This window comes from Thermobia domestica, chromosome 8 (assembly GCF_964235325.1).
Source record: "Thermobia domestica chromosome 8, izTheDome1.hap1.1, whole genome shotgun sequence".
Taxonomy (NCBI): domain Eukaryota; kingdom Metazoa; phylum Arthropoda; class Insecta; order Zygentoma; family Lepismatidae; genus Thermobia; species Thermobia domestica.
In genome coordinates this window covers 163304854-163322427 of record NC_137461.1, presented here as the reverse complement: position 1 = coordinate 163322427, position 17574 = coordinate 163304854, and the positions used below count along the sequence as shown (strand labels likewise).

At 34.4% G+C, this 17574-nt stretch overlaps 2 protein-coding genes across 2 annotated transcripts in view; one reads left to right on the top strand and one right to left on the bottom strand.

Annotated features, from left to right (window-relative positions):
* Positions 1–17574, top strand: part of LOC145693329 (protein 60A-like) — a 484174-nt gene that overhangs the window by 317481 nt on the left and 149119 nt on the right. The window contains exon 3 of the mRNA XM_081769218.1: positions 6575–6723. Within this exon, the coding sequence (XP_081625344.1) occupies positions 6575–6723 (149 nt within the window). The remainder of the gene's footprint in view (positions 1–6574; positions 6724–17574) is intronic.
* The window catches only part of LOC145693331 (uncharacterized), a 193553-nt gene that overhangs the window by 58833 nt on the left and 117146 nt on the right, over positions 1–17574 (bottom strand). The gene's annotated exons all lie outside the window — the stretch shown is intronic.

Genomic DNA, 17574 nt, shown 5'->3' with positions numbered 1-17574 from the left:
ATTACATTTTTACGTCACATAACTAATTTTAATTGAATGATAAATCTATTAATATGAATTGTCAATGTACATGTACATTCATAGATATAACCTGTTTATATTAGCCTTAGAATTACGATCCAGTAAATAATCGTGGGTTTATGTAGTTATTATCTTGTAATAAATTACTCGTAATATTAGCATGATAGTTTTTTCATAAAGAAAGCTCAAGAAAACTATATTTCATAGCAACAAAAATACTGTAAGCTCATTTGAATCAAGAAAATAATTGAGGGGGTTAGCGCAACAATTGTCTAACCCACTTTGTTAAAACTGGAGAAAAATATAGTTAAACATATGTGTTTTTTGTACAATATAACAAAAGCAAGCACAAGTGGTTGAATGTGTCATACATTGTACATATATATATATATATATATATATATATATAGTACAAAAAACACATGCGTTTAAGTTTCACTTGATTTTTCTCCATTCTTAAAAATGTGGATTAGACTACTGTTGCGTTAACCCCCTCAATTTATGTAGGTTCGTTTTCAGAGAAACTAGATGTACAGTTTGATCCAACAAAACTTAATACGTGTTAATTTTTCTCCACATAAGGATTTTAGTAATATACACAAGTGTACTGATGTATACTTCTGTGTACAGTTGACAATGTGAAAGTCCTGTGTTCATGCAAGTTCTTGTAAAAACCGGTAGTAAAAAAGTATATAATATATATAGGTGATTAAAAACAACACCAACAACGTTTGGGAGGTGATTCCTGACACTGAGATAAGACAAAAAGTATAAATCAATCTGGGTGCACAAATCCTTCCTTTCGCAGTTATAGGCTGCCGAAGACATGCAAAAATGAATTTTAAAAGTCCATAGCTCCAAAACTATGGGACCTGCCGTAGTCGGGTCAAGACTTTACTTAGGAACTAATATGTGTTTCAGAATCCTGCAGTAATCGCGCAACAATTTTTATAGAGTGAGTTTGGCTACGGGCATATAATTTGAAATACACGCCAATACTTCCATAATAATTGTTGTGGAAGTACCACAGGATTCTGGAACATTGATATTTGGATAGCACACATACTAATTCCTATGTACAGTCTTGACCCGATTAGGGTAGGTCCCATAGTCTTGCAGCTATGGAATTTTAAAGTTTATTTTTTCATCTTTTGGGCAGCCTGTAAGTCCAAAAGGAAGCATTTGAGCACCCAGGTTGGTCTATACTTTTTGTCTTATCTTCCTGTGAGAAATCACCTAACAAACGTTGTCGGTGTTGTTTTGAAACACCCTGTATATTGTTATCGGAATTGGGATATACATGTCATAAAGCATTTTCAGAAACAAGTGAAATGATAGTTACTTAGTGAAGCACTCAGCTGTATGAGCAATGTTGGAGGAAGAAATTGATTTTAGATTACTCTTAAACTAATCATAGATAATTAACAATTTTCCAATCGGAAAATGAGGAAAACGGTAGGGGTTCTCGTGGTATTGCAGCTATGGACCTTTAAATTTCGTTTTTTCATGTTTTCTGCAGCCTATAACTCCGAAATGAAGTATTTGTGCACCCAGGTTGGTCTACACTTTTCTTCCTATCTTGGTGACAGGAATCACTATCTAAACGTTGTCGGTGTTGTTTCAAACCCTGTATAATTTTATTTTCTTTAAATTTTTGTACATTCATTTCCTGAACGAAATTAGCTAAATCATTAACTTAACTGTTTCCTATAGAAATTCTGAAGAAAACTGAATCTTCGAATCGTTAAAAGGTTTTTATGTTTTGCTGTTATTTTTTTTTAAAGAAAACTCATTGTTAAAAGTTCATAATGTAAAAAATATAGTTATTTATAGAGTGATAATGTTCAATCACCTAAGCATAACCTTTGAATGTTAATACTTTAGGATATTCATCTGGAACAACAAAATTATATATTTCGTCATGTTAAGTAATTAAAATAAGATTTACATAATTTCTATAAATATTTTTATTTTTAGTTCTATTTTTCATCATGAATAATATAAATACAAAGAAAAATTATATATAATAGATAAAACATGATACAAAGAAAACAATGTAAGAATTATATATATATACTATTTGCAAAGTTGAAAACTTGTGTCAAATTCAATTAGCTAAATCATTAACTTAACTGTTTCCTATAGAAATTCTGAAGAAAACTGAATTAAGAAAGAAAACTTCCACCAGTTCAGTTCTGAGAGGTATTTTGTGTTTGTTATGAAATTATAATATGCCTCAACAAAGTTGCACTCCTTAATGTTCCAATAATGTGCATTTTATTATATTCACGAAATAATTACTCCCTTACATCTAGTTTTATAACTGCATACCGTGCTTTACTTTCTAACGTAAGGACGTCTGTAAAAGGACATTATATCCCAATTGGTTAAAATAGTCAAACACAACCTTCATACTATATTGTGTCCCGTTCTCTAATATTATTCTTGACACATTTTGCACTTGCACATTTCACGACCTAGTAATTATGATAATGCTGGAGACGATAGAAAAACAGATGCTGATAGTGTTTCTAGTTTAATTTCTTCCAAATCTTCATAAAAGGTTTCTTCCTTTTCTTTTCCTACTGTGTCTGCTACTGCTTATACTGGTGCTATGGTTTCTGCTTGTGCTGCTGTTCCTACTACTGTTTCTGCTACTTCTCTTGCTATTGCTACAGTGTACTTCGTACCGTTTGTTAAGTCTATAAAGTTTTGTTCTATAAAGAAATTCGGAGATTATGGCGAATGATATGCTATTTTCCCAATTATTTTAACTTCTTTCTTAGAAATACAGTGAAATAAAAATTATTATCCCAAATAAAGATATTGCAAATATCTGACTCTTGAAAGATTTCATGATTACTGTTTACAATCTTCTCCTAGAGTTCGTATTTAAATAATTTACTTTAGGTTTTTATCCGACGTCATAACCCCTGATTCTTTTAAATATTTCCAAAACTATTAAAACATATTTTATGATTATATCATTATGTGTTAACATTTTCGTAACAAGGTTATCATTTTCATGTAATTTAAAAACAATATGTGATAATTTGAATAAAATTCTCAGTTGAAATAAGTTTCACTTCCACAGGAAAAATTGCAACATCATGTAGGGTTATTGTCCAATGCAACTTCAAACAACCGTATTCGTGGGTTTTCTCGGGATCTCCCGTTTCCTCTCACTTTATTCATTTCAGCATTTCATTCATTCCTCATCATCACCATCTCGTTTTGCCAAGCTGGCATAATCGTAGGATGTAAAACTGAAAGATTTAATTTCATTTTACAACTTCAAACAACTCTCACCACCGCAGGGCATACAAATATGAAGCTCTCACCATCGCAAGGTTAATTGCAACAACAAACAGGGTTATTGTCCGATGTCAGTTGAAACATGTGTAACGAAGTGAATAGTGTAATTGCTCCGCGGAGCAATTATTTTAGTAACCGGGGCTAACGCAATCACGCGAAAACTCATTAGTTCAGCGAGACCATCGGAAGCAGAGTATTATCATAATCCTCTTCATTAAGTTACCATAATGATTAAATACTTTCCCGCCATTTTTACAATGCTGTCATATTGGCAAAACAAATAAAGAAAAGCGGCACATGAATAAATATTTTCCTGGAATGTTGGCCGAAAGTATAAATATGTATATGCAGCAATATGAAAGTTCTCACCATTCTTTTCTATCACTGCCATATTGGTAGAGCATATAAAATTAGTTAAAATTAATAATTCGCGCCATTTCTAACGGGACATCATTCTAGCAGTTAAACATGTTACGTAACATCAAAGTTAAAATAAAGAAGGTCATTTACCTTTGCAACACATCATTCACGATTGCAAAAGTGAAAATTACCTTCCAATACTTTTCAATATTGCAATATATCACCTAGGGGTCCAAGCCACATTTAGAAAGAGCGAAATCTATCGAAGATGCTGACGAAAACTCCCACATCAGTTTACATTCTTATCAATCGCTATTGAACACGAGCGCAATTAAAGACAGGCGAGCACCTGTGAAATGATATCGATCGCAATTGAAAGAAGTGATCCCGCGCGGGAATGAGAGCGAGTATCTTTGAAAGAAATCAACGGAGCGGAAGTAAATGAGAACCATGTAATTATTAGATAGTGCGAACCCGATTGAGAAAAGTAAATCCGAGCGCAGGTACCCTTATATGAGCTCAGTTGAAATTATTGAGTGTAAACCTGATTGTAAACCTGTTGACAGAAGTAAACCCGATTGTGAGGGAATTCGAGTCCAATTGATATTAGTGAGCGTGAGACCAATTGAGAGAAGTGAATCTGAGAGCGATTGTAATGAAGCCTAATTGAAACTATTGAGTCGATCCCAATTGAAAGAAATCCTAAACAGGAGCGAGCGCGAACCCAATTGAGAGAAGAGAACTCAATTGAAAGAATAAGCCGGAGCAGGAGTGAGTGGGAACACATTTGAGATTAGCAAGTACAAGAGGAATGAGGTCTTTCGCAAGTGATCGTGAGCCAAATTAGATAATTGATTGCAGATCCGAGTAGTGAGCGTGGCCACAGGTTCGATTCCTGAAGGGGTTTAGTAGTGTGGCAGTTATGCCTTTCATAGCCTCAATGCGGAGAAAATATGTAAAAGTATTCAATTACGCCAAAGTTTGGAGCAATTAGTCCGAAATGATTTGAAACTTCACACTACAAGAGACCGAATCAAAAATTACGTTTTTCGTGATCATACAAATTTAATTTTCGCGGTCACAATTCTATTGTCAACAACAATAGCATGTTTAATCATACTTCAGTGTAAAACATGAATATATTTAGCATCATTTATCAGGCACAACAAAATTTATAAAAGTAGAAAGGTTTCTTCAATTGATTCAAACTATAGTCCTTTGGATTAGTAATCGGTTCCCTTAGCTATTAGCTCACGACAACTTTCCATTATTTTTATTTTATTTATTTATTTTGTTAACTAGACTTTATATTGTCCCTGCATGTGTTGTCATTTGCGGGTTTACTAGGAATTCAATTCTGTACCACTACTTCTAATCTTCTACGCCATTTTCCTTTTTGTTTCATAGATTCTTCCGTATTTCTGTTAAGTTGTTATAATTTCTGTTCCTGTTAAGAATATGCTTCAGACCATTGCATCTTATCACCAAAATACTGAAATTCAGTAATATTTAAGTCCGAGGGTAGAAGTTATAAATATAAACCCTGTAAATAATTGACAAAAACATAAGAGTTATAGAAAGAATATATGAAAGAAAGAAAAATATCATAGAAGATTCGAAGATGAGATCACAAAATCCAATTGCGAATAAAGATACCAATGACAGCAGGTTCAGATGTAAGTTGTCGTTGGCTAATTGTTAATTAAGAACACCAACTTCCAGGTAGAAAGATCACGGTTCAAATCTACTCCAAGTGTTCTTTCCTGTTTTTATTGATTTACGATTCTTCATAGATCAAATGTTTTAATATTTTATGGTAAAGATACGAATCACATATTAAAAAGATGTTGATTTTTTAAAAAGATGATAGGAAGAGAAATGTATTGTGATTGATATACAATTACATACTTTGGCTATTTTTCGATGTAGTCATCATAAATATTCATACATATCTGCTAGCATGGCACAAGCTTTTGTATACCCTCTGTGTAAAAATCTGTCGCCTGAGAGTGCAGCCAGTCCTGAACTGGTGTGTTCAACACTTCACAATCGTTGAATCGCTTTGATGCTAGCCACTTTTTAGGTAAAAGAAAGAAATTGCTGGTGGCAAGGCCGGGGATGTAAGAGAAGTGTAATTCGAATGGAGAAGTGAGGAAAACAGAAGTGTTAACAATGTAATGAGGTGGTTAAAGATTAATGAAGGATAATAATCAATGAAAAGATAGTAACTTTGATTTAGAAATTTTGAGGAACGGAAAAATCCAGACGTGACATCAAGTCGAGTGTCTTGTTCCATAAAGAGCATAACCCTACATGAAAATTTTCAATACCACAGAAATCAAAGTATAAAAATCTGGATACTCAGGTGAAAAATTTCCTGCGTATAAATAAATTTCTTTCAACCAGTCTCCAGTGAAACAGGATTCGATGTTTGGCCGAACATGGCCTACTGCCCAAATATAATTTCGTAACTTAGGGCGAAACAAGAAAAAGATTTTTGATGTAATAATACATTTAAATCCCAAACTGTATAAGAATTTAATACAAAATTTAAGAGCCTAAACTGATATTTTTAGGAATATTTTATCACTTAAAAGCTAATTTTGGAGCCTAAATGTTCAATGTGATATGAATAATTCAGTTTTTCAATTATGTAATTCTATATTTTCACCTAAGTAGACTTCAAGCGTCTTTGCAATAGCGGAAGTAACAATTTAAGATAGTAAATTGGAATTTATGTTTTTAAAGATGATCTTATTTATAAGAAATTTGTTGTAATTACTACTGTTGTAATTTGTCTACTTTGTATTTAATCAATCTAGCAATGTCCCACAAATGCATGCTCTTATTTCTATTTTTGTTTCCTCTTTATTTTCAGGAACCATCAGCTTGTACATTCAGATTCTATTAACATCATGTGTGATTTTGAGGGTTGGTTACAGTTCAATGCTACAAAACCTTTAATATCATGGATTACATTTCCATCTTCGAACCTGGGTCTTTACATACATGCTTTTTTGCCTTCTGGTGAGTATATTAACGAAATTCTTACGTTAGGTTGGGCTTTACCACATAATAACAAGGTCACATACCTAATTAATTATGGTTTATGCAACCTGGAAATTCAAAACTGCAATCGCAAAAACTCTCCATTGATTTCTGTCCTTACCCAACTGGATCCAGTTCTACTTTGTATTCTTGTCTGTTAGATCCATTTTAAGATTGTGACCCCATCTCCGGCTAGGTTTTTTATTGGTCGGTCAATCTTTTCCGATTAGGTTTGCAGTTAAATTTCTTAAATCATTACTATTTTCTTCCATTCTGGATCTATGACATCTTCATCTGGGCCTCGTACATTTAATCAATCTAGCAATGTTCGGTAAACGGTACAAATTATGCAGTACCTAGTTATGAAGTTTAAGTCACTTTCCATTCTTGTCCCTATTGCGTCTGAATCTTTGCCTTAGGATTTTATTTTAACTGTTTTTAGTCTGCGTTTTTCCCTTAAAGTAAGCGACCATGTTTCGCAAACGTACTGTACAACAGGCATCATTACTGTTTTATATAATTTATCTTTCAATTCTTCGATAGAATTCGCGAAGACAAAAGAGTTTGAACTGAATAAAAACACCAATTTCCTGCTTTCAGTCGACATGTGATTTCTTCATGGATATAGTTTTGGTTTGTTAATATTGATCCTGAATATTTGGAAGTATCTACCTTGTCGAAAATATTATTTGATATTTTAACATGTCCATAATTTGCTGTATTACGATCATATTTGGTGTATTTAGCTTTTCCTTAATTTACTTCTAAACCCATGTCCTTACAGGTGTTTAATAATACATCTTCATTTCTTTCTATTGTGTTCATATCATCCCTTGTGAGAGTTACATGAGCAGTGTAAGCCATACCTTGGTAAATGCATTCAGCTCTAGACCCTGCTTACTATCTGATTTTCCATACAGTTTATTCTAGAACAATACTGAATAATAATGGATACAAAACATCTTGTTTCAGACCATTATCAAGACCAAAAACCCTCGTAGACAAGTGTTTTTATACTCGGCCTTCACTTTAAGATTCATTTCAACACATCTTAACAAATCTAATTAACTTTCCCGATATTCCAAATTCGATAAGAATCTTATATAATGTCTCCCTTTTAACAGAATCTTATGTCTTTCTAAAATCAATAAATAACTCATATACTGAAGTATTGTATCCCCACTTCTTTTTCAGTATTTGATGAATGGTAAACAACTGGTCGATAATTGATTGACTTCAGCTAAATCTACACTGATAATCTCCAATAGTTTCATCTGCGTATGAGGCCAATCTTGCTAACAGAATGTTGGGATGATTTCATAGAATGTTGACAAGAGAGAAATACCTCTATAGTTATTGCAATCAGTTTTGTCACCTTTCTTGTGAATTGGAACAATAATTGATTCTTTCTATTCTTGTGGTAATTCCCTTGTCTCAGCTGAGGAAAATGAATTTGTGTATCTCGTTCTACAACTTTTCCCTTCCAACTAAATTAACTCAGTAGGAATTTCGTCTATACCAGGATATTTTTGTTTCTTGAAATTCTTTATAGCAGTTTCTATTTCTATTCTGTTAAGCTCTGGAATATACTGTTTAGCAATGTGCATTTCAGTATATTATATTCTTCACGTATATTATTTTTTGGTGTGATGCGCAAATTATGAAGAAAATCTTTCCATCCGTTCAAAATTCTATCCGTATCCGTGAAGATTTTGCCGCCCGCTTTTTTAAATATATATGCGCGAGGTTGATAGCCCTTTTTAAAATTTGTTGATGCCTTCATATATGTCCCAAATATTTTTGTTTTTACTATTATCTTCAAATTCAATAATTCTAACTTTCAAACATTAACGTTCCTCCGTTCTAAAATGTTTTGAAGTATCCTGCCTGAGGCCAACAAAACTTTATGCAGTTATTTAATATATCGTTCGGATTTTGTAGCCAACGCAGTTTTGCCTGTTTTCTCTTCTCTGCTAGTTTAGTGCATTTCTGGTCGAACCATGATTTATTCCTACGTATTTCCTCCCGCCCCAATTGCTGAATGTTAGCCCTAATTTCAGTAAAAGAAGTCATCTCATTTATACACTCACTTCACTTCATAGACGTGCCCAACTTTCTGAAATCGAGAATCTATTTAAGACTTCAATATGGGATTCCCCTCTTGCCTGATCCTTCTCTAATTTCTTTAAATTAATTTTTTTCTGTTTTCGGATGCTGAAGATTTCCTTTTTTCAACGATAAACCTCTCTCTTATAATCATTGCTGTGAGACAGTGGTCAGTGTCACAGGCCACTCCTCTAAATGACCGAGCATCAGCTATGCTAGACTGTCTTCTTCTATCTATTAGAACGTGATCAATTTGATTATGTGCTTTTCCATCTCCTGAGGTCCATGTATATTTATGAATATCACAATGTGGAAATTTTGTACTTTTCACGATGTGGTTGTTTGATGTTGAAATATTCACGAGCCTAACGTTGTTGCCATTACTTTCCTTACGCAGACTTTCGTTTCCTATATTCGATTTGAAAATATCCTCAAGTCATTCATATTGAAATCCTCAAATACAATTTTCATATGATATCGCAGGAGTCAGTCAAATACCCGTTCTACTTCTTCGTAAAAACTGACCTTTATATTGTCATTCTTATCTTCTGTTGGGGCATGGACATTTACAACAATAACATTGCAGCATTGACCATGAAAAGTTATAAAAGGAAGCCATCATTATCAAATTCAACGCGTTTAATTGCTGGTGTTATTCGTTTGTGAACAAAATACCGTTATTCTAGTTGGTGATTTTTATTTCCCTCTCCATAAAAAAACTAAACTTTCCGCCTCAGCTTCTTTCCTGCTAACCTAGGTGCTCTCAGCGACGAACAGGGGGAAAGATTCCACCAAGATATAATGGCAATGGAGAAAAGGTACCAGGGACGATGGGATCCTTCAATGATGGGGGACTATTGTTGGGGTCTTGTTAGAGAATGCAACATTTCTTACAAAAGAAGGAAGTAGTGTACGTTTTTGTAACCCAATGGAAGTTTCATATATTGTGATAGTTTTGATTGTCTTTTCATGACCTTTTGGTACATTTGTATTATTGTTTATTGTAAATTGTCACACTTGTAAATTATATTGTATTATATTTTATATATGTGTTTGTGGTAATAAAGCAAAACGTTTTACCTCAACTTAAGAGATCTGAAAGCATTACTATAAGGTGCAATAAACAGTACACACAGTATACATACAAACATATTTATTTCTCTAGAAAGAATAAAGCGATTATTACGAAACTTGGAGGGTTTGTTAAATATGAATCAAAGTATACTTAGGTATAATTTCTATGTTAGTATATGCAAGGGGACAAGATCTTGGGGTGTAAAATAAACGAAAAGGGAAATTTTTGAGAGATTTTCCCTAAAATCCCTCTGTTACGGGAAAGTCGTACGTGATGGAGAAAAACCGAGTGCATATTCGAATTCAGCGCAGAAAGTTCCTTTAAGAACAGGTATTTCCTTTTATGTAACAAAACCTTTGTTAACTAGTGTAATTACTGAACGGTAGCTTGTATTCAAATGCTATTGCTTGAGGATCAATATTTAAGTGATCCGGGAGAGACACATGTTTACCCATACAGCCCCGACTTGGGTCCAGGCATCTGTGCAAGTAGGAGTTGCTCCGACCCAGCCCGTGTGACGAGAAAGTTTAGTTTTATTGTTTGTCCGTTGTTTTGGAACCATGATTTACTAGTATCCAGTTTATGAACTTCAGAGATCGATCACAGATTTAAATTAGCCAGAAAAAAATATTTTTAAAGTAACACGTATTCTTCACGAATGAAAATTTTGATATTTTTGAAAGATACTCGTTCATTTAGGCACATCCTGTTATCTTGGCTTTTCTCCCAGAGCCGATTATAATTATTTCCAGACTTTCTCTTTTATTACCTTAGTCATGCATTATGAATACCCTTTACAGCAAACCAATGTTAATGTTACAACTTAACATTAAAATTATCACTCAGTCACACACATATACACACGGAATAGTGTATAAACAATGATAAAATATTCTAAAGGAAACCATCTAACTACATTGTTCTATACACTTTTAGAAAAAAAAATATTAGCTGTTAATGACATATTTAAAACAATTTTAAAAATTGTGACAATATGCATACTAGATTTCACAGCAACGTCTGAATTACGTATAAATATATCTACATATACTAATGAAAAGATTAGTAGGAAACTGTAATAGTGAATAATCTGTGAAGAATGTGGAAGAGTGTAATAGTGAATAATCTGTGAAGAATATGGAAGAGTTAAATAGTGAGTAATCTGTGGAGAATGTGGTATAGCAAATAGTTTGTGAAGAGTGTTATTATTATTCTCTATCTTTTTCGTTCGAAGAGTATTTCGCTTGTATCGATGCACAGGGTTAGGATAACACACACCAATTAGATGGAAAAGTTTTGATGAGAGGAACGGATTTTAGATGAAAAGTTGGGACAAAGATGTTACGATGGTGAACTTAAAAGTGGACTTGATGGTACCTTAGGGTTACAAATACGAACTACCCTCGTCTCGTATGACATGCAATTTGTATTGTAACAATGCGGTTAAAGATCACATATAACATTCAATGAATCTATAAGGCAAAAAAAATAATTTTGTGTGCGGTGGTATTTCTAAAATTTATCTTTTACATTCGTCGAATGTCTCGAACTACGGCAACCAATGATCGTTCGGGGTAAGTACTAAACCCTTTATACATATTCATTTTTTCAAATCAATTCTACATTTTCCTTCGATATCATATTTACGTTTCACATACATTTACATCCCATCATATTCGTATATTTTCAATAATTATTTACACCCAGTACTTAAAAGAAAACCCCGACAAATAATTCGCTAATAACTTGCAACACTTTCAACAAATGAGAAATTTCTGACATCCCTGATAATCGACGAATTTTCTGCGCATAAACATAAAATTTGTATTTCAATATATTTCATTTAAACCGCAGACCCTTGATGTATAAGACAGGCATGTACACATATTTATAAACCTAGAGTGTTAATTTCACTATTGGGCCCAAACTACTACAACCTTAACGTTTAGTAAACCTTAAAGCAGGGAAGTAGAAATAGCTGGTAGTTCGACAGAGAACTTCACACGGACAATGACGAAAGGATGAAAACAAGACATTATAGTGTACCGAACCATCTCTCACTCCGCGGTGGGTCATATGCGATGGAAAACCAGTCTCTCGATACTCCGCGTCGATGAATATCTCCATGAATTATGTCTCACGACGTCTCAGTTATTAAATTAGATTCAGAATTATATACTAGATGATCAGTATTTGTAAAGTTCAATACTGGTGAGAGAGGTTAATTTTTTTTAAAATCTTGAAGAGAAATAGATAGATAGCTGAAGGAGAAAGACAATGAAACGCCAAAGGAAAAAAGTTAGGACACTAAAACTACACAAGTAAGTGGTCGAATTTTCACATACAACATTCCAACTTATATATGCCGAAAAAAGTGGCCCACTCAAATGTGTGGCCCAAAGGGGAAGCCTTGTTGGCAAGGAGCAAGTCTGTGTCTTGTAAATAAGAACTTCACAAGTTATTGCTTGTGAAATTATTATTTTAGTAACCGTAATCCGGCCCAGACCAACAAGGGAAAGGAAAAGAGGGGGAAGAGCAAGGTGTCATTGCCCAGAATTTTGAAATTTCTAGAACAATTTAAAAAATTATCCGACCCCTCAGAAACTAAGAATTCCGAGAACAATATGGAAAAGTAGAGTAAAGTCGATAAAATAGAAAAATCCTAACTAGGGGTTTTCTAAAATAAGGAAAAAATTAAATAAACTTTAATTTTGTACTAGTGATTTACTTGCCAAATCTCACCAGTGGCTCCCACATTCGCAACAAAGCCACGCCTTGAGATGTCGATTAATTTCAATATTTATCTAATTTGAAACTAAGAAAAAAATGAAAAATATCTGCAGGGGAGAGAGGGTAGACACCTGGGTACGAAAATACCAAAGTTTACTGTAATTAATTTATGAAATTGTTTGACTATATCCGTTCCGTCACCTCTACGAACCAGGGTAACTTAGTCGGAACAGGTGACTTGGGGAAATAATTTAATTTTGCAGGTTAACGTCAAAACAAATGCATATAATTTAACAGCACCACGTTTTTAAGCAACTATTATACTTCCGTGATTAATTATAAAACATTTCGAATGGTTTGCTATATGATGTTATTCACCCCGCTAGACTTGGTTCTCAGCGAATAGATACTATTACTCCTGATCGCCAAATTGAGAAGTGCTAACATAGTCCGTTCACTAAACCACACCTACATCCTCATGAGAAATTATAGTGTAGGGGTCAGTGCTCGAGATATTGTTCATTATACATAAATACTCATTACTTTACCTCGTGGCAAATAAATATATTAAACATACATTTAGGGATGCCCTATTATTCATTCACATCCATTTTAATATCTATATTTATATATCTGCCTTTTATTTGTTTTTATAGCACTCTGTAACGAAGATTCACCAATGGAGACCCTATACTTTAAATATACCAAAGACTGTTCAAAGCAGTCATATCATATAATTATGACATATACACCACTACAAAATCATCGCTCAGGGATCAATACACAGAAACATCTTACGAACCCAGACCTTTTTCAACCAAAGCCAAACTATATACCACTTCACAGTTTATAAATGCATATAGGTTCAAAGAACAGTAATATTATCAACGATATATCCTAGCTTTTGCTTAATGAGGAACGCAAAGTTTATTTTTGTTAATATTTTAATTATTGGTCCATACAGAGCGTTGTAATTTTGAGGAAAGCTGAATTTGGAAATATTTTACCTAACTCTTCATTTATATATTCCAGAAATAATATTTACGCATAATTTATTTAGAAAAAGGGGTCATTTTCGAGTTGACTAAATCGTTATTGTTCGGAGCAACAAACCACTAGTTCTTGAAAACAACGGAGATGGCGTTAGTAGTATCTAAATAACCTATGCACGATCGAATGTGCCCTTGTACACCAAATCACTATATGATATTTCTATGGATTTCAAGTGAATTTTAATACCTTTTACGAGGAACAAAATATGAAAAATCATATAATAAATGATACACTGTCCCTACTTAAACATGTTATATTCTCACTCGCACACTACTTTCACTGTCAAAATACTACATTACACACATATACATGTCACTACATACCACATAAACTAAAACGCAAAGATTAATGCTATTACACATGTTAACCAACACTACAACGCAATTTAATAGTACATTAAACAATATCCAGTTTTTACCATGTTGCTAATCGGCTCTGTATATTTGGAAGGGAGTGATTGAAATGGATCAGGGCCCAAGTGACCGTGATATGAATTAACTCATGGTTCTTTAGTTAACTGTCTAAGTAAGGAACTGTGCAGCTATCAATGGAAGAGGGGACCTTCTTCCTGTAAGGAAAAGAATCACTAAGAATTTTGTTCAACCCATGTTTACTGAGACAACGTTCAATTTAGGAGAAGAAGGGAGCCCCTTAGTTTTTGTTTACTCTGACACTGTAGAAATTACTCTAACAACTTTGAACCTGACAGTACCGCCATGTTAGTAATTATTTAAAAAAAATCACACTACGTACACAAACTGAAGCTACATGATGACAGGCCTATCGAACCCTAACAGGAAATCCGGGAGGGATAAAAAGGAGATTTAAATGTTTAGATCACTGAAACTTCATTTAAAACTGAGAATAACCACACGGCACTGCCAATCCTGTCCATCACTATTTATATCTACAAACATGGCGTCTTCAAAGCCAACTCCTATGTTTCACTGTTATAACGAATTTACAGTTGAATTTTTTACTGGCTTGGGCTCAGTTCGGCTTCCAACATCTTAATTTCTAAGATGAAACTAATTTTACCTTATATTACTGTCTCTGTAGCCAGGGGTGCCCACAAGGGGGGCTATGACGCAAACTGCGTCATTGAAATATTTGGGGGGGTTAAAGATCTATATAAATATGCTTGAGAGGGTGTAAAAATTAATCGAAAAGATTTTTTTTTCATGGAAGAACACCTACGGATAGACAATTGAGGGGGGTGCGTCATGGACATGAGGGGGGGGGGGGCACCACTGCTGTAGCGATAAATCTCAATATATATCTTGTACAAACTGGCGTGTTGTGCCTTCGTTCAACGCCGGGTCTGGACTGAAGATTCTCGCGCCTTAATACATAGTTCCGGAAATAGTTCCAATCACAGCAGAGAATTTTGGCGGCGAAGAATATGAAGCAAGTAGGAAATGGTAAAATCTGGATCAAACCGGATTTCAGAGAGGATATGGGCATCTCAAGTAGGACGAGGTCCAAATTATTCTGCCAAAATTTACATTGGTAGATTCTTCCAAGAATTCCTGCCCAATAGCGGGCCTAGTTTTTTGTATAGCATTAAGCTGATGGTTTCAATGTTTCCCTATTTCAAATATCCATATGCTAAATATTATCATGAAATAACGTACAAATAAAGATATTATTCCCCAAAATATAGTTGCTACTAAATTATCCCGATCTTCCACATTAATTCTGAGTATAATTATAATCAATTGAATATCATATTTGAATCGAAACATATTTTGGAAAAATTAGCATGGTACAGTGTGTGATCAAATTAGTGGGCCCCTCCGAGCGGAGAGTACATTATATAATTGTAATGGTACATTACAACAGAGTAAAATCCTGGTTTAAAGCAATATTGGGAGCTAATCATACACTGTGAGCATAAAGTCCTGCCCTGATTATAAAAATTTATTACGGAATAACCGTTGGACAGAATAATGTAAATTCTGGTCCGTCACATAGGTTAGTATTACAAGTTTTTTAAGGCCAATAGATGGCACTAGTGCTACCCAAGAGTGACGCAGTACGTTACTTGGCGCGCGCGGGTTAGTTGGCGAAATGGAATCGAAGCAGAAGAAAGCGCAATGCGTGCTGTGGTATCACGAAAGCAAATCGCCCATCAGTAACATAAGTAACGTAACGGGGGCGCGGTGGCTCAGTGGTAGAGCGTTCACCTCTGGTGCTTGGGGTCCCGGGTTCGATCCCAGCCCCCGCCAAGTGAACTTTGTGGTGGACAAACACCGTGTTCGTGGGTTTTCTCGGGGTTCTCCCGTTTCCTCCCACTTTCTTCATTCCACCATTTCACTCATCTCTCATAATCACCGTCTCCTTTAGCCTAACCGGCATAACCGTGGGACGTAAAACTCAAAGATTTCATTTCATTTCATAAGTAACGTAAGTGGTCTTTAAAAAATGTAATACTAACCTATGTAACTGACCACTATTTACATTATGTCAAACGGGTTTTCTGTAATAAATTTTTGTAATCAGGGCAAGACTTTATGCCCACCCTGTATATATTGACCATAATTTTTGGTACCACTGCCGTTAGAGTGAAGTGTTCTGCTATAATTCCTATGAGGAAAGCGATAAGTAATGAAGTTATTTATGACATTTATATTTCATCACTTCTTTGCCAGAAACTGCCATACAGCTTTTTTTTTTTTTATTCTACTGAGATCTTTCTTTTTTGCACTGGGCCCAGGTGTTCCTCACCCCTATCTCACGTATTTCCAGTTCAGTGCTTAAGTGCTAGCGAGAACGAATGCTCATCTTTGGAGGAACAATGGTTAACGCAACATAAGTAAGCAGGAGATCAATGTTGGGTTCAGACATTTTTGCAAGGGTGCTCCAAGAAAATTCAAGAAGTTTGGGCGTTGACAAATTTCGTACTCACGAAAATAAATATGAATAAAATTTTCATTTTTTCGGAAGGAAAAGGCGCATAAAGCCACAATGTTTAGAGTATCAAAATTATGAAGTGAGTGTAAAAGAAGTAATCTATTCGTTCTTGGATCGTTCTCACCCGAACACTCAACAAATGCTTAATTAGACAACTTTCACTGGTAAAATTTCCTATGTTATTTTCTGTTTTGGTTTCAGAATTGCTTTTAGTAATCACTTTTACATAAATCAAAAATGTATTACATAGAAAAGCATCTGGCCAAGAAACAAAGAATATACGGCTATTGAACCCGATGGGCTATCCTCGATTCACCCAAATAAAAACCATTCTGAGCGGGCGTAGCCCTTCTAGATTGTAGTTCCACTGAGGCAGGGATGAACATTGAAGAAAAATTGAAATTCAGTAGAAAGAATTGAACATTTAAAAAAGAGAGAGGGATTGGGTGTATAATAATAGAGTCAACCTTAAATAGAATAATCCCACCTCAATCGTTGAGGTATACATTCAAAATATAGAGGGCAATAAAATATACAGACTTCTGAAAAAGACAGGTGCAACAGTGACTAACTCAAGACGAGTAACAACATGCAAAGACAAGGGAGTTCAAAATGTTGAAAATCAACAAAAAATACCATTTTTCTGAGATGCCTATACAATATTGCATTGTGTTCTTATTTGGTAGTATTAGTGTGTGGGTTGTATGCACACAGCAGCATTGAAAAAAATATCGGTATATTGTGGAGTTGTGCTTGACTATTAGTCTCATTGGGAAGCAAAATCAATAAAGTTGTCAATAGCAATATCTGGTCAAGTTTAAATGCAGGAATTCGCGTACTAAATCCCTCATTTGTGTCTTGCCGAAGAAACTCAAAACCAAGAGGAGTTAACTAGATGAGCATGCAGGAAATCGTCCAAATATCACAGAGGAAACGATTCACAAAATGAAGGA